The sequence below is a fragment of the Epinephelus moara genome, chromosome 22 (genome assembly GCF_006386435.1).
Source record: "Epinephelus moara isolate mb chromosome 22, YSFRI_EMoa_1.0, whole genome shotgun sequence".
NCBI classification, from domain to species: Eukaryota; Metazoa; Chordata; class Actinopteri; order Perciformes; family Serranidae; genus Epinephelus; species Epinephelus moara.
This window is the reverse complement of record NC_065527.1, coordinates 6694102-6721368: the sequence shown is the minus strand read 5'-3', so window position 1 is coordinate 6721368 and position 27267 is coordinate 6694102. Positions and strand designations below refer to the sequence as shown.

General features: G+C 42.9%; 2 protein-coding genes across 3 annotated transcripts in view; both read left to right on the top strand.

The window, feature by feature from the left end:
* Positions 1-27267, top strand: part of rpl15 (ribosomal protein L15) — a 993591-nt gene that overhangs the window by 956611 nt on the left and 9713 nt on the right. The window lies entirely within an intron of this gene.
* ube2e1 (ubiquitin-conjugating enzyme E2E 1) lies at positions 841-27225 on the top strand. Of its 2 annotated transcripts, none has more exons than XM_050034664.1 (6): positions 841-940; positions 2167-2340; positions 2673-2723; positions 23410-23542; positions 23944-24091; positions 26618-27225. In XM_050034664.1, the coding sequence occupies exons 2-6, from the start codon at positions 2174-2176 to the stop codon at positions 26713-26715; spliced, it is 597 nt and encodes a 198-aa protein (XP_049890621.1). In that variant the 5' UTR covers positions 841-940; positions 2167-2173; the 3' UTR covers positions 26716-27225. The 2 variants fall into 2 exon arrangements, with proteins under 2 accessions (XP_049890621.1, XP_049890620.1); XM_050034663.1 differs by lacking the exon at positions 841-940 and adding an exon at positions 1947-2080.

The window sequence follows — 27267 nt, the reverse complement described above, 5'->3', positions numbered from 1 at the left end:
ACGGAAAGCGTTTCAGCAGCTGGAGGTGCCTTTTTGTCATTGTTTTTAATGAGAATGAAAAGTTTTGCTTGTGTTTTTTGCATTGCGATGCGCCTCATGTTTCTGCGCTCTGGGCACCTGGTGTTTTTGCCGGAGCGCTCTGAACTCCTCGAGTTGAAAAAACACCCCACGCCATCTCTTTTTTCGTCATCTTTTTTCCCATTGTCCAATCAGATGATTTAAGAGGCGGGCCTTCTGTGGTGCTCACGACAACAAGTTAACAGTTGGTAAACAATGGAGGAGAAACTGGTGGTAGCAGTTGCGGTATGCGGCCCGACGACAGACAGCAGGTTGTCAAACTGCCCCTGAGTCATCCTAAAATATGCCTGGAAACGTCCATCATGGAGGAGAAGCTCCTGGACCAACTGGTGGTACTCCCCATGATCCAGACTCTTTTTTAGGGTCTCATGTACCCACACAGATCTCAGTTTCCCAGCCTATCATCCTCAACTAGAGCTACAGACAGTACCCTCTGCCTCAACATGTCAGGAACTAGATTACTGTCAAACTGAAATAGATGAATACACGATTGAAAGGCAGTGCGGCACGCCTCACGTACACTGTCATGACTTCCTTCAAGAAAGGGAAATTGAGTGTCAAAAAAGTGAAAAGATAGAAAGAAAGAAAGGTGTGTGAGAGAGACGAGAATCATGAGAGGAAGAACGGGGGCCCCACAGACTGCTTGTGCACAGGCCCCAGAATTTGGTGCTACGCCCCTGTGGTTTTTACACTTGCATGCAGCAATAAACTTTTTCTTATCTCATCTTAATGTTTCTCCGTGCTTTTATTTTTTACAATGATGACCGGAAGTCCCTCCCCTCTCCACTGTAGATGCTTTGACACTGGTGCGTCCAGGCGGCGGAGGCACACACACATAGGCTGTGCACACACACAAAGAAAGGTATCAAATACTAAATATTTGCATTACAGCGCATCATATTGTGACAGTTACTGTACCATGTGTGTTGTGGAGGATGTTGGGAGCATTAATGTGTCCGTGTGAGCGTCACAGGAGAATTTAGGAGTCGGTCCATCCTGTGAGTGGCTGCACTCAGATCAGCTGCATGTCGACGGATATAGCTTTAAACAACGCGAGGAAAGATTAAGTGAGCGGCGTGTTGTGTTTGTTTTGGGTGTCGTGATAAAGGTGTGATGTGTCGGGACGTGTCGGCAGCGCTGTGACACCTCGCTGACTTCTTTAGGTGAAAGTTTGATCCGCCTGGAGCTTGTTGAGGTGTAGTGTCGGGGCTCCCTGCCGACTGCGACATCGCCCCGTCGATGCTTTCTCTGCTTTTCCATCCCGACCGACTCGGGCTCGTTTGAGAGCAGAGGTCTGGTGTGTGTGTGCGTGCTCGTGTGTGTGTGTGTGTGTGGCTCGGTGGTGTCGGGCACAAGTAGGCCCAACTATTTCACCAAATGATTTCCTTTGTCGCAGCCCGACAAGGCTAAAAATAACGCCCGACTGCAAACATGAGCTGAGGTCAGGATTCAGCGTTATGAAAGAAACGCTCCGCCGATAGGATCGATAAGTTCCCCAATAACATCCAGACAGAGGCGATTGACACTGATGGATCCAGTTAACCCGGGTCAACGTCTAGTCCAGGCCTGGACGCGTTTATGGAGCCAGTGGCTGCACCGTGGGATCCATACTTGCAGCCTATAGCCTCCATATGCACCCTATAGAAAACGGCGTGCCAGATTCCATTACAAAACCTCTAAATTTAAAGTTCGCGCACACATTGGCGAAACTTGCTACTTTATAAAAACATAACAATGGTTGCTGGGGAATCATAAGGTCCCTCTGTTAAATTCGGCATACAGGTGTACCTCAACACAGCTGCACATTTAAATAAAAACCCAATTTGGTTCCCACAACCCCCTGCAGCCCACAGGTATTTTTAGCAGGAGAGAAAGAAGTCAGTAGGAGTAACTACAATTTTATTTTAGTATTAGAGTATTGGACACATGCCGAATTCTGGAGTGCAACCTGAAGATCTCAAGCTGTTATCATTCCCCCTGCAGCAATGCTCCACACTTACATGTGAGGCTATTTTACATGTTCCAGGGCGAAGTTGGTCTTGCTTGTTTACCTTCTACCAAATCCTGTGTTTCTGCTCGCCTCCCCAGGCTCGGTATGTCGGATGAAGATTCCCGTGCCAGCACCAGCTCTTCCTCCTCTTCGTCCTCAACTCATCAGCAACAGCAGCAGCAGCAGCAGCAGGAAGCGAGCACCCCGAAGAAACGAGAAAGCAAAGCCAGCATGAGCAAGACCTCCAAGCTCCTCTCCACTAGTGCTAAAAGGTGGGCTTGCTCGTGGCTGCATGCAGGAGGAGCAGGTTTCAGTTTAACAGCTAATTTTTTACCTTGGATGCTCTGCCACTTATTCCCAGGACTGTTGAGCGTCTTTAGGGAGTATTAGTCACTTTGCCCAGCAGCTGAAAACAAGTCTGGAGTTTGTCCTACTTATTAGAGACAAACTTCAGCTGAAGTGCAGGTAGAGAATCCTGTGAAATTTCTGCTCATGACAAAGTCCATCAGGCCTCCTCTGCCTCCTGTCCAGCCTCATGAGTTTGGATTTACAGTATTCAATCAGAGCTCAGCTTTTGATGCTTGTGTTTCCTTTGCTTTTGCAGAATTCAGAAGGAACTGGCCGACATCACATTGGATCCGCCGCCAAACTGCAGGTGAGTGAGTGATTTTTAATGGAGAGTTATTAAAGCATCACATGGATCACAGACGTGTGTGTTTCAGTGGCAGTATGGACTTTTTTTTTTTTTTAAGAGGACATTTAGTCTGTTAGGAGAAATTAATGCACGTAGTCCTTCGTGTGGGCGTCTTGAAAGTGAAGGTTAAAAAGCCCTTCTTCGTCTGTGTGCCAGAAGTGGAAAATATCTTTTTGCTTCACTGCCTCGCACGTCTCGTCAATCAAAAGAGAGAAATATCAAGGTCACGGCAGACTGAATGGGCTGCTTTATAAGTCCTGAGACTTTTCAGTGTTTGATTGAGTGGGTACAAGGTTTACCGTTTATTACCTCTTAATAGGAAGTTTTGTTTTGTGTTGCTCTTACTTTATTGGTGCTGACTTAAATATGTCCGATGGCACAAAGGATCTTAAACTGTGAAGAGCACCAGATGTTGGGTTCACTCATATACATATGTTTTAAAATATAGTTCCTGATTTCATTCAAAATTTAAGACTATTTCAACAAGAGTATTTTGTTCTATAAAAAAAGGGTATAAGAACATGTTCTTAAAGCTGGAGTGTGGGATCTTTGCATGTAAATTAAATGCCGAACATGTTCACACAAGGCTGTGTGAGCCCGTCGCTGCCAGGTAAAGCTCAGAAAGTGATGCGTTTCTACATCAACCAGCCAGATCTTAAATGGGCAGAGACCATAGCGACAGAGCAGCAGCCAGGAGTATGGCAGAAGCAATGGCGGAACATTCTAGGAAGCATCCAGGAAAAGTTTCTGAAGTGGATGTTTAAAGGATCGAAGTCAAAATATTTGCACAGGAAGAGAGTGCTGCTGGGGGCGGGGGAGATGCAACAAGCTCGCCTGCAGGCAGTCTTCGTTATTGACAGTGTTTGTGTAATTACTCTCACGGCCAGAGGGGGGAGACAAAAGTTTTGCGCTCCAGCTTTAAAGGGAGGTGTCATAAGCCCCTTTTACACTGCCAGATTTTCCGCGAATGTTGGGCCGTTTTGCCGGCAAGCTGTGAGCGTTTAGACACACAGATCTGGATTGACGAGTTGATCCGAGGCGCCCAATTTTCCGCCTCGTAGGGTAGACGTATTGGCGAAACCCTTTTAGTTTAAACAGACCGAGGTGGCCTTCTGCAACGGGAGGGGCTGTTGATGACGCTGCACGTGCGAGCCACTGGCGGTGGATAAACCGGAAACAGCTGATAGCAGGAATTAGCGAGCAGCTAGTAGCAAGAGGGAAACGCAAACCTGACAGACACTGTAAAGATGAGCAACTGGGGAGACAAGGAATTGCGCGCCCTCCTTGCCCTCGCAAACGAAGAGGCCATTAACCGTCAGATGACGGGGACGGTGAAGAACGGGCCGACTTACCAAAGAATCGCCGAAGGACTGACCAGCCGTGGCTTCCCTCCCACGTCACTGTTTACGTCACACGCTGAGCTACACGTTTTGTTACTTGCTCACGCCCCCCATTGCCCCGAAAAAGGCACATTCTGTATAAACAAAAGTAGGTAAGCGGCATTTTGCTGCACTCCCTGATTTTGTTTTTATACTACCAATGCTGAAAAAAGACTGATTGGGCTTTCCTGCAAATTTGCACAATTCCTGTTTAAAAAGGGCTAGTGAAAGTAGGGATGTCAGTTTTGTACAAAAAACAAAAGTTACAGGACATGCAGTACAAGAGGCCTCCCCTTTTTGGTCAACTGCCCACCCTCCAGTCTCCGCTGGTTGGCTAGCCTTGGCTGCTCTGCACCAGCCACTATTCAGGTTGGTTGAGAGCTAGCTAGCGGCAGGGCTCATTCACCATTACCACTGGTAACGCCGTCCTAGTGGTGGGATAGTGTTGCTGCGGAAACATGGTGGCCACCCTCCAGTCTTGCCCCAGGTCGCCTCAACGAATAAGCAGCTTCATTTCGAGCCCCAAAACCCCTTTAGCATTGTAAGTTATGTTAACACCATTAGCTGTGCTGACGGTGCTGACAGTGCTAACTAGGTAAGTGTTAAAGGGGGTTTCTGCCTCACCAGGGCGAGGGTCGGCACAGTGTTTCCAGAGCAACGCTGATGGGTCGGGATGATTTTACCAGCAGTAATCGCCAAATAAACGGTGCTGCTAGTGAGCTCCCACCAGACATGGGTGGTGCACAGTGCAGTAAACTGAACTATAGGCAGACTGGTCAAAAATACTGTCAGCGATAAATCCAGTAATGGTTAACTGTTGACCTTGCTAATACAAAGTCCTGTTTTGGTATCTGCGCTGTTCTTGGCTGGTTTTAATGATAACCGTTGTTGGTATGTTTACTGAGCTGTAACTGATCATAGTTTATTCTGAGAGTTGGCCAAAACAAAAGGAAACTTGGCTGCTGTGTGACCATGGTGCCTTTACTATTGGACCTGAAGTGATAATAAAAGCCCAAAAGTGGCAGTTAGTTATTAACCTCAGTCCAGTGTTAGTTGTTAGTTGCCAACGGTGCTGAGCTGAGGTCTGCAACTTGACCTGTGCCCAAAGGGATCAGTGTGTTGACACATTCAGGCCCAGGTTAGTGTCTCTAGAAAACACATCTACCTATGGAGCAGGTTTGTTGTTTGCCAAATTGCTTCTGTTTGACCTGTCTCTCAAACAAGCCAGGCAGGTTTAGACACATGTCACCAAAATGAATTAACACCACGCGTTACACGTGTCAGAGCTGCTGCAAGTCTCTCGCTGTTCCTTAAATGCTCTACCCCACTGAGGTGTTTTGCACAATACTGAGACACGTTCCTGATTCTGGTGAGCAGTCATAAATCTCTGTTTGTTATGGATATCAGCGTTGGATGCATTGTATTGTGTCACTGAAGTGAAGCTGTGGCAATCCTGTGTCGACACACCCTGGCTACAGCGAGGATACAGAACTTCAGTGCTGTGTTTATTGCAGCAGTTGGAGAGAGGTGTGAGGTGTTCAGAGGAAGGAAATAAAAATGTCCCTCTTGATGCCTTTTCTAACAGCTCAGGTGTCTTGAAGCGATGACGGGTGTGTTGTTGATCGTCGGCAGTAAAGCCGGTGTCTGAACTGCAGCTCATAACGTCGAGACCTTAAAGGCCAGCTGATTGCACGGCAGCGAGCTCGAAACCACAAGTTATGCAGCCGAGACCCAAAACAGGCATTTAGACGATGAGCCGCGGCCACAGAGGAGCTTTAGGCTTCACCAGGAGCCGTTTCCTTCAACACTCCTCAGTCTGTGTGTTTGTGTGAGTCATAAATCTCAACTTTAGGAAAAGCTGCACTGTAGCTGCGCCCCCCCCCTCAAGCCCCCTGTGGCGTCACGGATTAACTCCTTACACCGAGGCCAGCTGGAAGCTCTGATCGCTTAGTGAGAGAAAGATTTGATGAATGCAGGATTGTTGATGTGAGATTTTGTTTAGACATTTGTGTCATACAAAGGAAGCAGTTTGACTTTATGATGTTATTCAGGTTTAAGGTGCTGCAGCACAGATGAAGATGCTGGTTGCTTTTAGATCAGACAAAATGGAGTGTGTAACAGCAGCTCAGCTACGGCTAAAAGAACTTTTAACGTCACTGTTTTGATGGAAGGAAATTCAATCTTTCACCTGTGGTACCTCTTTTAATTTATGGACACAGGTGATGGACACTTTCAGGTCAAATACATTTTTATTACATTAATGTACATGTTTTGGGGCAGCATGTAACCACAAAGAATTTCCTTTAGCTTTCAGTGTCCTAACTCACTGCAACACAAGCGAGTGTAAGCAACAAACTCAGTTCTAACTGGCTGTTGAGCGAAGCAGCCCTGCGCAGTGAGCTGTTTGAACTTTTGTCGGGTCCCCTGTTTATTCCTGCTGCACGCTTTGAAAGCTCCACAATAGACAAAGCACAGCTGATTCCTGAAGTTGAAACGAGGAGTGACCGATACAACAACTCCTCATTTAACTGCAGGAACCTATATAAAGTGGAGGCGGGCTGGAGGACGATCAGCAGGGAGCTTAAAGTTTCTGGTAAATGACCATCACTAACAACTTACCTGTTGCTGCTCAACAGATTTTCCTGGTTAAAAAAAACCCGTAATTACAGGATAACTGAAACCCTGGACTGATCGCAGCGAGACAGGTGGACTGTTGCACACATGAGCCCCATTTCCACCAAACACTTTCGGTATGGAACCAACAGTAGACCTTCAGACATGGTACCTAGACCCTAGCAGAAATACACTCGCTGTATTTCCTCAGCAGCGGCGACACAGATGGAAGTCTGCACCTGGTTTATCGTCCACAGAACGAGGCTGCATGCTGACATTTTCAGAACAAAATAAAACAGGCTGCAGTGAGAGTCTCTCTCCATGGGATATTTAAAAATAGCAGCTTTGTGCATTTAGTCCTTCTCAGGCAAGCTCAGGGGTTTAGTGTTGCCGTAGCCCACAGGAAGTGAGGATTAGAATATATGACCTTCACATAATCCGCTCCAAATTAATCTATATTTTTAAAGTCATTACTAAAAGTGTGTGTCATATAAAAACTAAAGTGATGGTCAAAGTTGTCACAGTGAAATTTAAGGTGTGCTGATGGATTCACGTCATCAACTCATGCATTGAGTAACATTACAAGTTAACGTTCCACCTTAAAAGTTGCCGGCAGTCGGCCCAGTGAATGAAGTTATTTTTTCTCAGACTCCAGCTGCTGTGAGAGGCAGCAAAACATCCTTTCATTTTATAGTTACAGTTTACTAATAAAACTCTCCACAGTATGAACAGTGGTTACATGAGCCTCAAAACCAGACACAACTCAGCCCTGAGCAGAGTGACCGTCCTCTACTGACCAATCAGACTGCAGTGTTCACAGCTCCACCTTTTAGTACCAGATCTGTGTGCTAGGTACCCCAACAGAGGGGGGACCAAACATGGGGACGATACAGAACGGTGCCATTGGTACCATCTACAACTTTTCACAGTGGAAACGGTAAAAAAGCTCGGTGGAAGCGGGGCTTATGTTTCTGTACCTAATATTTACACAGAGCAGTGTTTTGTCACTAACTGACCCACTTGCCTATTACCCACTATATTTTCTAGTAAGCTTACCTGAACCTACCCGACCAGCAGATCAATAGAAAACACGTTTAGTCAAGGCACAAGTCTTCATCAGCAATTGTAAAAAAGTCTCCCAGTTTTTCTCGAGACAAATGGCCAAATGAACTGATGAAGGAAATGCTTCAGAGTTGCGATAGACGGCTCCAAACATGCGTGATTTATCTCTCCATCTCAGCAGCAGTGTGGAGAAAGGCCTCATCTCTTTATTTCGTCCTGTTCCACTCGCTGAAAATCCCTCTATTCAGCAACACGTGCAGAAAAGGGATTTTTGGTGGATTTTGCTTCTTTCTGCTTCATTTAGCACAGAATCTACTCATTAGGGTATGAATTGAGCCGGCCAGCTACGCCTTGCAGATGCTGTTTAATGGATTACACATTGATGAGTCAGTTGGTTGTCGTCTCATTTTTCTCGAGGTAGTTTCGGGGCCTCCTCGCTCTTAAAACGGACACTGACTGATGGAGAAAAGCCTTATCCTGACTAGTTTCCATTATCATCAGCGCCTCTCTCGCAGCAAACTTTGTTTTATGAGCACTATGAGGCAGAGTCTTTCATCTGTCATTTATCAAAATCTAATTATACTCCACACAGGGAATGCCGTGCAGGCCCGCTTTTATTTTTCTACCGCCGCGCTGCCACTGAAGTGTGAACTGCAGACATCACAGGCCTGCCTCGCCCCCTCCCTCCCTCCCTCCCGCCCTGTGTTGCTTTCATTCACCATGTTTTATTCCCTTTTTCCTCTCGACCAGCTACTTTATTTATTGCTCTCTTCCTGACACTTACACTTTATTCTCTCTATCTTTCGCTCTGCCTTGTGTCCTCTTCGCTCTATGTCCTCTTAAGATGTTGCCCTCGGGTGTCAGACAGATTCCTGACATTCCAGGGTCGCGGCTCATGACAGCTAGGGAAAGCTGTCTACAGTAGCGTAATTAGTGCTAAGTAGGATCGGACAGATATGGTGTTTAGTGATACTTTTAGCTTGAACCATTTGGGAATCACTTAATTCTGATATCTTCTTCGGCTCTGTTGACGACACAGCTAAAGAACTAACCAGTGTGTGTGTGTGTGTGTGTGTTGAGATGCCAGGCCTGGTGTGAGCCATCAGAGCTGCATGTGATCCCCCTGCACAGTCGCTCATGTTAGCAGCAGTCCCTCCACACACACCTCTGCAATGTGTTGCCGGCGTGCATGTGTGAGATTACTGAGGTTTTCTCAACAGCTTCTTCATATCTATAAAAAGCCGCCTCCCTGGAGAGGAAGTGGCTGGCCTGTACACCGTTGTTACTTCACAAAGCCCTGAAAGAAGCGCTGCGCTGAGCTCTGAGCTGCTGCTGCATAGATGGAAGTTTCCCTTCTACGTGCCAGGCTTTAGCCAGGCAGCAAGGGGAAGTAGATGTTGCAGGCCAGAGTATCACACCTCCATGTTTTTTTTGATACAGACCGAAACGTTTGCATGAAACTAATTATCTTAGATAGACAAGTCTCGAAAGTCAAATGCTCAATCTGACTGGTAGTCTTGTTTATTTTAGTACTTAGTTATGTCACAACTTTTTAGTCAAGTTAAAATAAATGGTTCAGTTTACGGGAAAGGACTAAATGTCTTTTTAATCTAACTGAACTTTTTTAATGTCTAGCTTGTCTGTAGCTCGTCTTTCATGGAAGTTTATCTGTTTTTCTAATCTCAAAACAACTAAAATAACTCACAGTAGCCGAGGCCGCTGCAGGTCATTAGGGTGGACTGTCATCGTTTCAGGTTCCCCACAAATAACTGACACTTGTGACCATGGATCTATTAAGAGACCTGAATGCTGCATTTGTGGTGGGGCCCCGTTCATTCCTGTGAAAGTTGCTCAGTTGCACATGAAGCCAAAATGGTTCAACTGCTCCTTTATGGAATTACTCAGATGATTGGCAATGTTTCAGCATTGTATGGCCCGTAGAGCAGGTACACTAGAGACTTCCGCTGAGCGAGGAGGCTAACGTCCAGTTTAACGCTCCTTTAATTCGTATGGGGATAAAATAATTCAATCGTTTGGCTCTCTCAGACTTTCCAAATGTTGACAGCCCGAATGGATTAAATCCCAATAGAGAAACGAGTCATTTTGTGGGGGTCGTGATGCTCAAAAATATGTATCTACTGATTTACAGAGGTTGCTTTCGCCATGAAAATCAATGGGAAAGGGTTTGTTCTGGCCACAGGGCATCACGTGAGCGGCCCAGGATTTGTGATTCCACGGTTTGGCCACTATAAAAATTGGCCTCGGAGCTCAGCACATACCCACACAGAGAGACCAGGGGTGTCATTTAAGCAAGATTTATGCTTCTGCTTACCTACGACGCAGAGGGCTTTGTGGAGGCGTTGCGTCCCTCTGCGACCAACGCAGAGACGCGATGTGCACCTCCAAAAAATTGTAACCACGCATCGAGGCAACGCAGACCTAACGCAGACTGCAAGAGCTATGATTGGTCCTTGAAACTACGTAATTTCCGGCATTTTGCAAGGTTTCACTTCCTGCTGCAGTACCACAACACCGCCATTTTCAAAAGTCTCCATTGTGATCGGTGGGTTGAGCCATTCAACGGGCGTACAGACCATCGGCTCAGCCGCCTCTCTCTTCGTCGTCGTAACATTTGTAATAAGAGCATTTGCTGTTCAGTGTCGATCATTTCGACCTCCAGCAACAGTCTTTCTCTCTCGGTTGCTATCGTCACTGTGACTAGAGCAAAGCCGGAAGATAAACGAACAATGAACGAACAACGACCATAGATGTCACAGAGTCTAGGTAGGTATAGACTGTGTAGCAACTGCGTGCACGTCGCGTCGAGTGTACGCAGAAGCATAAAGAAACTTTTATAGAACAGTGCATAGGATCCATACTAAAAATGTACGTACGAACAAAAGCCAAAATTTCTACTATCAGGCTTCCACCTGACCATCTGCGTTGCCAATTTCCTGTCTCCAAAATGTTCGTAAGCTCGGGTCAAAGTTTCGCCCATCAAGTCTGTTTTTATAGATCGCAACTTTTGCGTGGGAAGTGACGAGGGAACTGCCCATTGGTTCGACAGCCCATTGGTTCGACATCCCATTGTTCCGACCATATTAAACCCATTGTTCTGAAGTCCGTTCCGAAATCATCATGATGCCCTGTGGTTAAGGTCTGGTTAGGTTTAGGCACAAAAACCACTTGGTTAGGGTCAGGAAAAGATCATGGTGTGGGTTAAAATGAAAAAGAAAGTGACAAACACATAAGCCGTGAGCCTGCTCCGCCTCAAGCCGGTCGCGGCGCACCATACGCCCGCCGCGAGCCGTTCAGCACCGCGGACAGTCGGACTAATGGGATGTCGAACCAATGGGCTGTCGAACCAATGACATGGACCCAGTGACGAACGCCTCCTTCAGGCCTCATTTTGTGCGTACGCAGTGTTTAGAAATGAGACCCCAGGACTGAGCGCTCCCCTTTGTGTGTGTGTGTGTGTGTGTGTGTGTGTGTGTGATCTTCTAAGTTAGTATTGTGAACAAGAATTAAGATTATTTATTTGGCACTTTGCCTGCAGTTGCCATGTCTTTGTATGTATAAATATGAGAACAAATGTCTGTCATGATATTGATATCACTCGGCCCTAATGATGAATCCACTCTGCTTTAATGTATCAGACTGGAATCTGACGCTTTGTTTCAGCGGAGGAATACAAATGCTACCATATCATATTCATGCGGCACCGTCCTCATAAAGCTCTGAAAGAACATTTACAGGCTGATTGCCATTGTATTAAATTGGCGGGGTGGGAGACGGTGGGTGTGTGGTGCTGTTGCATGGAGTCTCCTCTGCACTCAAGTGGAGTGGAGTCATTATATTGTCTCAGTCAGGCAGCTTATTACAGTGTTTCTCCCTGTCATCAAAACACCATTGCAAGCAGATAGTGGTGATTGAAAATGAAGCCCAGTGTGTATATTAAGGTCGACACTGAAGGGATGAGACTCTTTACTAAGAGTAAAAGGCATCATGAAGCAATACAGAGAGAGATTCATTTAAACATAAGGATATATAACAAGGGCATGCTCAGTACAGAGATACACAGTGTATCTTACTGGTGTTTGATTTGAGTTATGAACTTGTTTGGTGAAAGCTGTAATTACCTAAAAGAATGAAATCAGATTTATTTGTTTTCCTGCAGTGGTAACGGCCTCCATATCGCCTCTGCTGGGTGTAATTGATGGTGTCAGTACTTAAATTTGATCGGTGCAGTTAATATCTGTGTGGGCAGATATTTAAGATGAACATTACATCACTTAAATTCCAGAAGCCTAATGTTGCATTCACAGTACTGGTCGAACAGGAAGAGCCTCCTGTTATTCTGACTTGGGAGCGTTCATGCGTTGCCCTCCGCTGGCCTTGTAGTCTCATGTCCTACATATCTGAAGCTGTTTGACAAGTGAAATCTGGATACTTTAAAACAAGTGGAGGGATTCTGTTAGTTTTAATATGAGGCCTGTCACGATAGCTACTTTTGGTGGATGGTATAGTGTCTGTTTATGCCACTGATATGATATTATAATAGCATAATAATGCAAGTACACCCTTTCAATGAGCAGTGGACTTGTAATTCTCAAGAACATTTAGACATTGGACCCGGAATATGAAAAAAAACAACATATTTATATGCTAATAGAAGAGCTTAGTGAAGCTCCAGGGACACCGCAGTTACCTCCATAATCCAGCCTGTGCAGCAGAAGTCATGGACGGTCTGGGAGGTGGGTGGTTTGCTAGTTGATTTACAAAGTGGAGGATAAAGTCGTTGGCAGTTTTGAGTTTTTGGCTTATTGCCGGGGTTGGCAAGCTAACGACTTGTAAGGACTGTGTGCCTTTCACTTCAAAAGTGCAGCTGCAGGCTACCGTAAGCTACACTGTGTTGTCTTTGAAGTGTTTACTTTTCTTCGACCTCGCAAATGAGTGAGTAGGGAAAAGTAATGGTCAGCAAAACCCTTCTGTTAATTCTGGCATCATGTTGGCAAAAATGTTGGTGATATTCTTAATGTACACAAACACACCGTCGATAATTATCGTAACAGGCCTCGTTAATGTTGGATATTATTCAGTTGTGATTGCTAGCAAAGGTTTCTAGTGATTTGTTTCTACGGTTTCCCTTGATATCTTGATATCTCAAGAACACCTGGAGGGAATTTTTACAAATTTGGCACAAACATTCACTTGGACTCAACAATGAACTAATGAAGTTGTGGTGATCAAAGGTTAAGGTTAATGTGACCTTGTCTGTCTCATTCACGTGAATGCATTATCTCAAGAGCACCTTGAGAGAATACCCTCGAATTTGGCACAAACATTCACTTGGACTCAACAATGAACTAATTAGGTTTTGGTGATCAAAGGTTAAGGTCATTGTGACCTTGCATTCGTCTCATATTTGTAAACCCAATATCTCAAAAATCCCTTGAGGAAATTTCTTCAAATTTGGCACAAACATTCACTCAGACTGAAGAATAAATTGATTAGAATTTGGTGGACGAAGGTAAAGATCACTGTGACCTTGTCTGTTTCATTCATGTGAATGCATTATCTGAAGATCACCTTGAGAGAATACCTTCAAATTTGGCACAAACATTCACTTGGACTCAACAATGAACTGGTTAGGTTTTGGTGATCGAAGGTTAAGGTCATCGTGACCTTGCATTCGTCTCATTCTTGTAAACACAATATCTCAAGAATGCCTTGAAGGAATTTCATCAAATTTGGCACAAACATTCAGACTGAAGGATAAATTTATTAGAATTTGGTGGTCGAAGGTCAAAATTAAAGGTCACTGTGACCTCACAAAACGTGTTTGGCCATAACTCAAATATAAAAACTTCATACAAAGGTCTAATAGCATACAATGATGAGGTAGTGACTTTTTAAATCCAAAATATCGAGGGTCAACTTCACTGTGACATCATAATGTTTTGCAAAAACACTTTTCGGGCCATTACTCAACGTCATATCTCTGGAACAGAAGCAGAGACATTTGGTCAGATACTGAATTGGTGACGCTTATCTTGGGTGTCCACCTTGAAACTGTGCTGATTGTTTAGATCTGTGCTGCCAGGGGGAAGATGTGTGTGAAGCATCCACGTGTATGTGAAGCATATACATTCATGTCTGTTTTCACAGACGTGAATGTAAACTGTAAGAGAAACTTGACTGGTGTGCGGAGGCATACAACCACTGGGTGGTATTTGTATTTTCCTTTATTTGTGGGAGGTATCATAGCTCCCTTCAGGCTGACAGGAACGTTTCTTCCCACTCAGCTGTTTGTAGGTAAAGTCTGAACGATATTACACAGTTGCAGCAGACGAATCTCACAACATGATCGTCCTCCTCAAATGTCGAATGCTCTACAAGGACAGACAGCTTAAATCGCTGATGGTTGACAGCTAATGTGATGTGGAAAAAGAGTGAATGAAAGCCTTGTAACAACAGATGTAAACCATACAGGATGTCATTCTCCAGCCATAAGAATTTACTTTGCTTTCATAGCCTATATTTCCAGACACAAATTCACTTCAAGCCTACTTCTGTCTAGCTTTCATGTGTTGTTTTCATCTTGTAGGAAATAAAATGCTCAACACTTGTGCTGTATTATTACAACTGCCATGTATAGTTGTATATCAGGGTGAAAAGTGTCATATGAAACTGCATGTTGGAGCTGCTTGTGGCTGCTGTAGATGAATTCTGTCGGCTAGCTGAACACATTCATCCCCTGCTCTCCTCTGCTGTGCTGCAGAAGTCAGTTTTGGGTAAACCGCTGTGTGTCTGTTTGAAAGGTTAAAGGCTCAGAAAGAATGAAACGGCTGAAATGTCAGCACTCTTCTCGCAGTGCGCGTGTACACAGAGGTGGCAGAAGAAGCCCCCCTGATATCGAAGTGAATGACAACAGTGATAGCATGGCATATTACTGCCTCACACAAAGCACTGGGTAGCCTTTGTGTGCGACGGAGGCGGGTGGGGAGGAAGCCCAGGCTCTCTCTGTGGCTCGTCTGTGAATGTGAGACGCCTCTGTTGTCAGGCGAAAGAAACCTCAGTCTGGTTGATTCAGTGGGAAATGATACAATATCTATTCTTGGCACAACAGCAGGTCCTGACTGAGGTCTTGTGGTGTGACCAGTATATTAGCAGCCCAGCCCAGGTCAGGGCTGCGCTGCAGGAATGCTGCTAACACAGTGTAAATGAACTGCATTCCTCCAAGGGACATGTGGCAGGTTTTATACCAGGGGGTGTTTCTCCTCTGTTGTGTTCACATCTGGACAGCACACTGTGGCTGTTATGTTCAATCTGAATATTTTGTTCTTGTTTTGGGGCTTTTGGACAGAAACATACAAAGACTGTCCACTTGGTCAGTGTTCACATGTCCCTGCTAGATCACTGGCTCCATGCCAACACTGGGGCACAGTATGTCCTGTGTGCTCGTGATGGTGACCAAGAGGTTTGACCTTTTGTTGTGTGTTGTGTTATACGACCTAAAATCCCATTAGTTTTCTACATGAATTATCTTTATATATGTCAGTGGTTCCCAAACAGGGGTCAGGACACCTCACAAAGGGACGCAGCTCTTTACTCACGAGATTCACTTCCTGTGACAACAAACACATTAATCAGCGTTTCATGTGTGAAGTCTTTGTACTCAATATAACACCAGATAACACAAATGATTAAACATATGTTGTGGTTTCCTGTTCTAATTCACCACATGTGGACACACGTACAAAGCCAGACTCCGCTGAAGAAAAACAATCATTTAACAAAGCTGAATACAGGAGCTGCTGGTCTATGCTGCCTCCATCAGTTAGTCTGTCTGTGTTAAGCTGGATTTATGGTTGTGCGCAGACCCTACGCACGTTGCCTACGCTGTTCTGAGCATTTTTACTTCTGCGGTGGTGTGTCTGTGTCACTCTGTAGTTACAGCTCCAATGCAGTTTCTGTGAAGCGCTGTAAAGTTGAGTTGATTCAAAACACACATTAAACACACATTAAACATGGCTTAATAGAGACAGTTTCAAACACAAGTACACAAATCAGCTTCACTATAACTCGCAGCATTCACAGACAAACACTTGTCTTTATCTGGACACATTTTCCCCACAAATACAACATGCTAACGTTATTAGCACAAGTCTATGGCATTTTACATTGTATAAATTATCCTGGCAGCTAGCGATCCTTTCCTCTTCTCATATAAAACCAGGGACAACAGCAACATGTAACAAAGGTAACGGCACACAATTTTGCTCCATTACAGCTCACAAGGTTCACTGACAAAACAACTGTCTTATACTAAACACGTTTTCCAAACAAATACAACATGCTAACGTTATTAGCACCAGCCTATGGCATTTTACATTGTATGAAGTAGCCTAGCAGCTAGCAGACTTTCCCTTTACTCATCTAAAACCAGGGACAACAGCAACATTTAACAAAGGAAACATTACAAATTTCAGCTCCATTACAACTCACAAAGTTCACCGACAAAACAACTGTCTTATACTAAACACGTATCCAAACAAATACAACATGCTAACGTCATTAGCGCCAGCCTATGGCATTTTACATTGTATAAATTAGCCTAGTGACAAGCGGAGATTTCCTCTGCTCATATGAAGCCAGGATAAATCACACGTAAGACTTAAAATGCTATTTTTGTGGAGGCTTTATTGTCTTCACAATTTATTGTTTCTTATCTGTGAAATTAAAGTAAATAAGGCTGTTACTGTTTTTGTCAGTGGAGTCTGACTTTGACGAGAGCATAGATGGGGAACTGAAGCCGTTAACAGCTCCCCAGTTGGAACAGGCTGTCTGACGGAAAGATGAAGTGGTGAAAATACTCTATATATAGCGTACACTTAAACTGATACTGATTTTTTTTAAGGTGGCTAAAATACATTTTGCTCCACAGCAGTATGTTGCTCCTGCCTGCCTCTTTAGACAGGCGGCGTGCTGACTCACATCTACTGTATGCAACACACTGTCTATGGATAAGAGCCTCATATAACCTCACCTCAGAAGATCTGAACAATCCCTTTACGCATTAATCAGATTCCTGACAGCTGCCTCGGGGCTTAAAGGCTCCATGTTTACTGTGTGCCAAATAATTTGTAGTAATTTATGTAATTGAAAATAGATGTGGTGATGCTGTGTGCACCTGTAAAACAGGTAGGGGAAACCTACAGTATGTTGTACTCCTGGCGCCTGTTTTGTGCAGAGCCTGCCAGAGACTTCAAAACTAGTTTTAAGGCAGTTATTATTTAGGTATTGATCTTACAAGATTCATATTCCTAACTTACTGTTAACTTATACGGTTGGGGGGAATTGATACAACATAGTACTGCAGTATTTTGTGTGGCAATATTGTATAGATACATGGATGCCAAATTATCAGTTTATTTTTTTAAAAATTATTATATAAATTGTAAATATTTCAAATACAAATTAAACTTATGGTAGCCGAAAAATAAAATCAATTGCTTTTAGATACATGTTGTTGCAGTAAAAAGGACTGAAGTGACAAACTTTATCTTTAAACTTGATCTTTTTAGATAAAACAGATGTTGACATAATTTACAATTGACAAAGGTAATAAATTGCAATATATCGTCATATATGGTATCGCTATACTCAGCATAGTTGAAGCATTTCATTGAGAGTGGTATCAGTGTGAGTAAATATCTACAAATAAAGAAATTATTGGTAAACATACAAATGCAATATAGAGATAATTAGTGCATTTACAGAACAGATACAGACACCGTTCTCTTAGAATATATAAAAATAAGAAGCAAGCATTTCTTAGCTGACATAAGGAAATAATTAAGTCGTCTTTGAGCTGATGTGAGGTTGTTAAATGTCTCTGGAATATTAAAAATAATTGTTTGTGGTTCCGGCTCAATTCTTGAATCAAGAATGTTTGAAATTGGAAAATATTGCACGAGTACATCTGAGGACACATATATCCGTGTGTTTGAGCGGCTTCGTTAGACATTTATTTATCACCAATATGCAACCTATGTACTATTTTAAATTGCATTAGGCGACGTCTGCCATTAGTAGAGCTTTCTGTTTTACTACGACTCCATTGATCCTCTACAATCTGAATGTTTAAATCTTTTCCCCAGTTCTCTCTTATACGACAAGTGTCCATCTTTTCATCCTGCAGAACCGTACAAAGGACAGATATCAGGCTGGGAGTATCTGGTGGGAGCTTGACAAGGGATCTAAGTCAGTTAAAGTCTCATAAAATGGTGGCATAGTCTCTTATCTGGAGGTGCTGGAGGAAGTTAAATCTGGGGAGCTTGAATTTGTCAGTTGTTGAAATGAAACAAGAGTCTGAATTCCAGCATTCTCCTAAATGTGGACGGTGCAGATGAGGGGTTCAATTGATGCATTTATTATTTTATTACTGTTGAAGTTAGATTTGGAAGGTCTGGAAGGAGATAAGAGAATAGCTCCTGGATTATATGAGGAGCAGTCCTCTCTTTCTAATAATAACCATTTATGAGAGTCAGTGGAAAAATGAAAATAAAACATCCAAACACGGACATTTACAGCCCAATAATATCGAATGTAATTGGGTAGGGCTGTTCCTCTGTTAATCTTGGGTTTGCATAAATGGATCTTATTGATTCTGGGACATTTGTTACTCAGCAAAACTTTTAAGATCGCAATAATATTGTATCGTGACTAAGACATCCTCTAGTTCTTCCCACTCCAAGATCATTTTGATTATTGATTATGAACACTTGTTCAGTCTGCAGAACACAACTAATGGTCATATTTTTTACTGCTTTTGTCTGACCGAGAGAACGAAACCCAAAGATACACAGTTTACTGGAATATGAAAAAAGTACAGTCAGAAAATCCTCACATTCAAGAGGCAGGAAGCACCAAATTATTGCATTTTTTTCTAATTAAAGATTCAACTTTTGGTCCTCTAGTGGGTTCATCTACCCCTGCTGATGGCTGGGAGGACTGTAGTTAACCCTGAAGGCATTTCTCTGTCAGAATCTTCGATGTTAGTCAGAATCAATGTGTGTTTTCTCCACAGTGAGAGACTTAATCACAGCAGTAGATTGATGGATCTGGACTATTGTGATCTCTTGGCCCTTCGCCACTTGCTGAAGTTCATATGGCAGTAACAAATGTTTTACATGCAGCAGTGCTGGGGACACAGGAATCATTTAGGTGTCTGTTCTAACAGTGATTTGTGTTTGTATTGATTTGTCTGAGAGCAGATTTTAGATTCCTGACTCTGGTATTTCCGGCATGTTTTCCTCTCTTTGTGGATTTGTTTCTGCTCTCGCTCTCAGTGGTGATAAAGAGCGGGCAGAGTGGCGCTTCAGACAGTGAGATTATTGCCTGACATTTACCTCTCTTGTTGTTGCTCAGAACAGACAGCATGCAGAGGCTGCTGATTATTACACAAGCACTGTGCAGAGTAACTGGATTTGTGCACTGAATTATTCTTGGAATTGCTGCGTCTGAACAATGGATTATTTTGCGTTTGTTTGTCTTAAACGTTCATCTTATTTCCATGTCTAAATATATCGCCGCACACTGTGTCTGCACATACAATTTCCCACAGAAACAAGTCTTTCATTTTCATCCGACAAACATGCTTTAAGAGCCCCACTCATCATATAAAAATGAAATGGCAAACTGGAAAGTGTAGTTTGGAGCGCTTCATCAAGCAGTCAATTATGTGAAAACATCTCCACCATTAAAACGCTAACAGAAGCTGCTGTTGACTTACTGTGTCGCCGCTGTTGAATCAAGGCTCTTGTGAAGCGGCTGCAGTCGTCAGCCGCGCCGCTCTTCAGCTTTATCTCCACAGGCAAATGAAGTCGTGTTGATCTTTTCGTTTTATCACTTCCCACTGTGTTGGCATAATGACTCACACGGGTGATTGCACTTTATTGTTTTAATGAATTGCCAATAAGATGACATGGAATGGAGTTCTGACTGCAAAACATGGGAATTATGGTAATTATTTAGTCATTTTAGTCATTTGGATGTTGAGTGCAACAGCAGAATGAGCCTCAGCACAGAGAGGATAAACAGAAACATATAATCAGAATACAGAGGTTAAAGTGGAGGGATCGGGTCGAGGTTGAACAGTGAAACCACGATTATGAGGTGGAGGCAGTGTGTGAAATACAGGGCCTCCTCAGAACACTTAATCGACACCTAGAAGATTAAAAAATTCAACTTTATATTGATTTATAATGTAAATCTGATTTGCATTTAACAGTTAAAGTCTGAATTTTTCATTCATTTACAGCATTTTAATCAAAATTAAAGCGCTAACACTAATTTAAAAAAAAACAAACAACAACATCAAATGTGAAAACAATGTAAAAGTGATGAAAAAAATAGCACCCACAAAGCTTTATAGAAAGTTTTAGCTCATAGTTTTGGTGTCCAGCCCACAACTCTACCGCTCTGGTTTGCCCTCACTGCTCTCATAGTTTGACTCTCAGCAGGCAGCATGAAAAAGCTCTCTGTATTACACTGTACAAATATTACTACACTGGTTGTCAGTTGTGAGTGACCACTGCCTTAGAAATTTAACGTCATTGAACCAGTATTGAAGAGTTACAGTGTCAAACATAGTGAGTCAGCTTTAAATAAAGTTTAATTGATAAATAAAAAAATAAAAAAATGTTTGATTTACATCGACTCGTAAAGATGCTTCAAATCTGATCCTTCGTGCAGCACGCTGCTGAATTGATTTAACTTGTACTGAAATGTTTTGGTTTCAGTTGCCGTGTGTTACGATCAGACCGAGGAGCAGTGATGTATGGAAACAGTTCAGTGTTACCAACAGACAGTTTTACACAGACACACCTTTTATTTTAAGTGCTCTCACTGCTCCGCCATAAAACTTTAATTGAACACAGTCCCTTTTACGAGACGGGTGTGTCGACGCATTTTGATAAATAAACACAGGTCTTATTTAAACGCTGGGCCTGGTCGCCATTGATACTGATTATTGTTTTTTTATTTTATTTTTTAAAATGTATTTAAAGAAAACAACACTGTACACATTATAAACCACTGACATAGACATAGGTCGTAAAAAGAAAAGAAAAAACAACTTCACAACAAAAACAACTAAATAGTGTCATCATTATCATCCTTCATCTAACCTTGGCCTTTATCTATTCCATCTTTCCCCCGCCTTGTAACAATAAAACCTTCTAACATAAAAATATGTTTTAAAATCAATCGCTCTTTTCCTTTCAATTCAAAAATTAATCTTTTTCCTAGTAGGGGTGAGTTTGTGTACAAAAATCTCTAAACATTTAGAGTGGGTAATTTTTTTCATGTACACAGGTTTCACCGCTGGGTGGTGCTATTGTATTATACCAGTAAAGCCCCAGTTATCTGAACACCAACCGAACGGGCCATTTAACCAAAGGTTACAGGCCGCCACACTGAAATATCACCAGTTCGACGGTCCGCCATCCCGAATTCTGGTCCCTGAGTCCTGACAGTAAGCTATGGCGAGCCTGTAGAAGCTGTATTCCCTATGCATGTCAGCGATTTTCACTGGGGACGCATGCGAGTAATTCAGGCTGACGTTACCTGTTTTCATCGAACTCCTCTGGTAGTTTTATTAAAAGGCATGGCATATAGGTCCACAGTAACTTATCATTATTATTATTATTGTTATTGGGTCTTATAAGATCTTATCCGTGGTGAGAGGACACGGAATTGTGTGCTCTTTTATGCATGCGGGTCAAGGCGATCACGAATATTTGATGTGGGAAAGATGCAGCCAGATGTATTACCTGTTTTAAGCGGCACCGAGATACGTGGCTCATCCGTCCGTCCTTCTGTAGCACGAGTCATGTGTGCCACTTCACCACCGACTCGTGCGTAAAAGCGCAACCAATTCCGTGTCCTCTCACCACGGATGCTGTGATTTGATGGCCCGGTACTCATTGTAGCCCACTGGCGAACGACCCCCTTAACGACCATGCCATTTTAATAGAAAGGAGCACGTAGGCTAGCCTACTGACCTGTTGCCAAACCCGGTCTCACACCATTTCTTGTCATATTCAAAGTCTATCACAGTTAGTTAACAAGTTTTTCATGTACTACTTTTTCATAACCGTTTATGACCTCAAACACGTGTAAACGTGTACACAGACTCACCCCTATTTCCTAGTAATATAGTAGTATTTAGAATGCTTGGACAACCATTTCTTAATTCACTGAGCATTATTGTTTGAGGGCACATGGACGCGCACCATCTTTTAAGGCGTCCAAAAAGCTGCCACGTGAGGTCAGAACCAAAATAAATGCAACATATCTTCAGTTTCAGTTTATAGCTTAAGATTCAGAAAAATTTTAAAGTAGGGCTGCAACGATTAGTCGACTAATTGATGACTAATCGACTGTTAAAATAATCGGTGACTATTTTAGTAGTCGACTAATCGGTTTGAGTCATTTTTCATAGAAAAGTACTATAAAAGTACCCCAAAATACTCTTATTGAAGCTTCTTACGCTCAAATATTGGCAGCTTTACACACTCTCCCATGACGGTGAACTAAAACTCTTTGGCGTGAGTATGAAACAAGACATTAGATGACATAATTTTGGGGTTTGAGAGAGCCAGACCGACCCTTTACAACATTTTAACACAATTTTCGATAAAATGATTAGTCGACTAACCGAAGAAATAAACGACAGATTAGTCGACAATGAAAATAATCGTTGTTTACAGTCCTAGAGCTAAGCTGCTTAGATCAAATTTACAAATTTAAATGTTTAAACTTAAGTCAGTATTGATGCTACACGTTATCAGCTCTGTTAGATTCTCCAAAGTTGAATTTGTTTATGTCATTTTATGGAAACCATGAGCACCAAAGTCTGAACGTGTCCGTTCCTAGAGTGTTTATATCCTGTGAGTCTGTGAGGGTTTACTGTGAGTATTGTCATGTGAAGTCCGTCGCTCGCTGTCCTCAGCCTGAGGCTCTATCTCGCTCTCAGTACATGAGGTTGGTGTAGAAGCGCTGTCTCAGCTAGATCAAATGAATGATCCATAATTAATATGTTTTTTGATTTTCTAATGATTTAAATAAACAATTTGATGATATTTCCCAAGTTTGCTGAGCAACAGTTTTGTGTGAAAGGAATTAAAGACCCGTCTTATGTAGGCACCTGTCCCAAATATACACCGGTTGAGTTCAGTGATTAAAGCAAGTAAAGCTTGGGCCATTTATTTAAGATTCATGACTCTCCACTGGTCATTAAATGCCTCCCATTAAAAAGGGGTATTTTTATTTGCTGAGATTTTGGCCATTGTGCTGTTGGTATTTTCATACTAAGCATTGATCAGACCAGCTTTGTGGCCGTGTCTCAAAAACTTGACTTGGACTTGATTGAAAAGACTTGGTAACAGCTCTGATGCAGACTCTCTACACAGTCCCACAGTCACATAACCAGTGTAAATGATATCTAGTGGTTAAGTTGGGTTTCTATCTGTGAAAGACTCTGTCCACGTGTTAACCATAAGTCAATGTTTCCTGTGTACCAACAGCGCGGGGCCCAAAGGAGACAACATCTATGAGTGGAGGTCGACCATCCTGGGCCCTCCAGGCTCCGTGTACGAGGGAGGGGTGTTCTTCCTGGACATCGCCTTCACACCAGACTACCCCTTCAAACCACCCAAGGTGAGCTCTGAATGATTGTTTGTAAACTATGGCACAGATGGCTCTATTGGAAAGAGGTGTCATTTTCGTATTTGCCACTGGAGGGCACCCTTGCACTGTGGACGAAATGAAATCAGCAGCTCATTCTTCTGAACTGAATCTCTGTTAAATGGGATGTTCTTTTATAGGAGCTGTCACAACCAAGCTGCATTCAAAAATATATAAATGTACGAATGTTACCAAACATAAACATCTCATGAAATATGACCTGACAGCTTTTCTAAGAATGAAATCTATTGAGCAGCATTTTTAAAGGAGGTCGTCCACATCCTGAGGTGTGTTTGTGATAGAAAAAGGTTGTGGGAGTTAAAACAAAACGGTGGAATACAGACTCACCTTTTCGTTTTTGTGTGTGTGTCCAGGTGACGTTCCGTACGAGGATCTACCACTGCAACATCAACAGCCAGGGGGTGATCTGTCTGGACATCCTGAAGGACAACTGGAGTCCTGCCCTCACCATCTCCAAGGTCTTACTGTCCATCTGCTCCTTGCTCACTGACTGCAACCCTGGTGAGAGCTGCAACACAACATATGCACAACTGACTATTAAACATGTTTGACTTATAAGCAAGGTAAAAAATAATTCAGACAAACAGTCAATTTAAATACAGAAAGTAATAGAAGAGTAAATGTGTAATATGGAGTCAAAGCCAGATCATCTCATCAGCTGCAGTAACTCAGCACTCTTCCATCAAGGTTTTAGCAGGAGTAACTCCTCTGCATCTGGTAATCTTGGATGTTACAGACCATAAAACTGTCGTATAGGCAGCCGAATGTGATTTATAGGATTTATAGGACGACACGTGAAGGATTTTAAGGTTCAGTTCATAAAATCTACTCTTGACTCCAGCTTATATTCCACAGCTTTAAAGTCTTACACCTTCAGATTAAGCTTCTCTGACTGTATCAAAATCCAGATAGAAGACAGAAGGTGACGTGTTGGTGTTCAGACTGTCTGAGGAAAAGCGAATATATGTTTTATTCTTTTAAGATTTTGCAGCATTTACAGCAGCTTTTGACATATAGGTAGTAAACTGCTCTTACAGCAACACGTGATGATGAACCACTTTTATCATTTTTGAAGCCTAAATGCAACAGAGGTAAAAAACTAATATTCGGCTCTAAACAAGCTGCACCGTGATCACATGACTTCAACATCGCCACCACACTGGGGCTGCGAATCCATGTTTGGCGTGATGACACTCTGTAGTCTCATTTAGCCACTTGTTTGCAGCCACCTTTTATAAGACATGTAAAAGCTTCACAGTTCATGAGTGGGGCATTTACTGACGTATTTTATATCGTAAAACAAAACGTGAAAGTCTCTTCAGCTTGTGTGAACCACAGACCTTATATCAGACATGTCACGAGGGACATGAGAGTGCAAAACTTCTCTGTCCTGCATTATAGGACTCAGTCCTGCACCACACACATCTGTCATTTGATCTTTCGGTCCCATTAATACAGTGACAGCTCTCCCTCTCCCTTCAGTATCCTGTCGTAGGCCACTGTGGATAATGTTGCAAGTAAATGAGCCGAGCTGCTTTATGGCAGCATGTGATAACGTGATTAATTACCTTCTTTTTCATGTAATGAATAACTTGTTTCACAAAAAAACACACATTCCCATCTTATTTTCTAATTAAAGCAAGACTCACCCGACTGTTGGCTCCAAGTTCAAATACAAACTACACATGATAACATGATGACATCACTCCTATTGCATTATTTAAGAATGTGGCCCCAGACTATAAACTAACATAATGAAAGAGACAGTCCACCCAAAAATCTGGTCTGGTATTTCCAAAGCGCTGTCAGTCACAAAGGGGTTCAGCCTTTTAGACAATTCCTCCAATCATCATGCAGACACCGAGCGTCCTCTCCTGCCTACCGCTCCATTAGGTCCCAGGGAAGCTGAGCCTCCCTGGAAGTGACGATTTTGTCGCATTTATCCAATGACCGTCTCGCTTTGCTGCATGAAAAAACCTGCTCAACGCTGTCTCATAGGAATGCTTGGAGGCTCCGCGTCCACCGTGCTGACACAAGAATGTATGACAGGGAGGTCGCGTTTGAAAACTGGTGATAAACAGCTGACGTTTGAACATCATAGTCATGATGTGAAACGCATCCTAGCGCATGTTTAATGCAATGTAAATTCTTATTTTAATGTAAATTCAATAGTGCATATTTGACCATTTCTTCTATGAAATTTTAGGGGAAGTTCAGCCTCCCTTGTTGTCTCAGAGCAATCGCCCCTGGTACATATAGTCCATACACTTCCAAACCCTCCAGAATCAACTGCAAATCTAAATACTCACACAGTGAAGCTGGCAGTAAAGTTTTATGGCAGTCTGTGTAGCTGGGAAAAAAACCCGCTCCACCTGCCCCGTGTATTTTGGCTGTCACTTGTAGTGCTCTAAATCAGTCTAGATTGTTTTGGTGCGAGCTGCAGAGTGTTGGAGATATCGGCTCCAGAGACGTCGGCCTCTTCTCAAATATAATCAAACTAGACTAGTGCCAAAAAAAACCTAATACTAAAAAATAAAACTATTTTTCTACCAAACTACAACCACCAAACAAATCACCGCACAGAAGGAAGTGTGCATTCACGTAACATTAGCTAGCTACAGCTACAGATACAGTTGGCGGGTGGAGTTTGGTAAAAAGAAAATAGTTCCTACATTAAGCTGCTCTGGGTCAGGATTTCTGGAAAGTTTTTCAAATGTATGTTTTTGGCACTTTGAGCACCACAAGCTGAGAGCCATCTAGGTCCGTTATGTTTGAGACAAGGCAGACTCTCTACAGCCTAAACTCCAACACTCGGTAAGTCACACCAAAACTTAGACTAATAAATAGCACTTCAGGTAAAAGGAAGGATGTAGTTTTAGTTTTGGGGGTGAACTGTCCCTTTAAAATCTCAAAACTATATTTCATACTTTATGAAAACTAATTTTTAGCAAATGAATGTGATAGATCTGAAAGAGGAAGGAACGAGCGTGTAGAAATACTGACGCCATGTTGTTTGTCTGTCCCCAGCTGACCCTCTGGTTGGAAGCATCGCCACACAGTACACAACAAACAGACCTGAACACGACAGGATAGCCAAACAGTGGACCAAACGCTACGCCACATAATCACCAGAGGAAGCTGCTGGTTGGACGACTTGGGGATGTGGGGGCGTCGACTTTGGTAGCAGGGGGGGCGTGGCCTCCCAGCAGAGGAGGGAGGCGGGGAAGGCAGAGGGGCGGGTGGATTTTTATCTCAGAATTGAAGTCTTAACTCCTGACGTTTTGTTGTTTATTGTATTTTTTAAGTTATCTCCGGCCCAACTCCAATCAGATCTGGCAATAACGCATTTAGTGTTTTCTCTTTGGATTTTTAGCTCGTGCTTGAAGATGGACGTTAATACTAAACTGCTAGATGAGACGTGTCACAGCATGATTCCCAGTCAGTTACGTCGGTGTAAATTCTCACGTTAAGTTCCAGTTGGTGTTTGCTTGCCCCTCCGAACTCCTGCTCTTTGACAAGGTGTTTGACACATGTAGACATGTTTAGATATGGATGGATATTGGTTGTGATTTGTGTTCTGTACTGATAAAAAGCTGTTCTGTTTCTCCCTTAAGAATTAAACATGACCAACTGAAGCGTCTGACTTTGATCATTTGAAACACCCCCAAAATAAAAAC

What these genes read in the sequence shown, in the direction of transcription:
- ube2e1 (XM_050034663.1), top strand. An exon ending in ACCCCTTCAAACCACCCAAG is followed by an intron (nt 23,543 to 23,943) that starts GTGAGCTCTGAA and finishes GTGTGTGTCCAG; the next exon opens with GTGACGTTCCGTACGAGGAT. An exon ending in GCTCACTGACTGCAACCCTG is followed by an intron (nt 24,092 to 26,617) that starts GTGAGAGCTGCA and finishes GTCTGTCCCCAG; the next exon opens with CTGACCCTCTGGTTGGAAGC.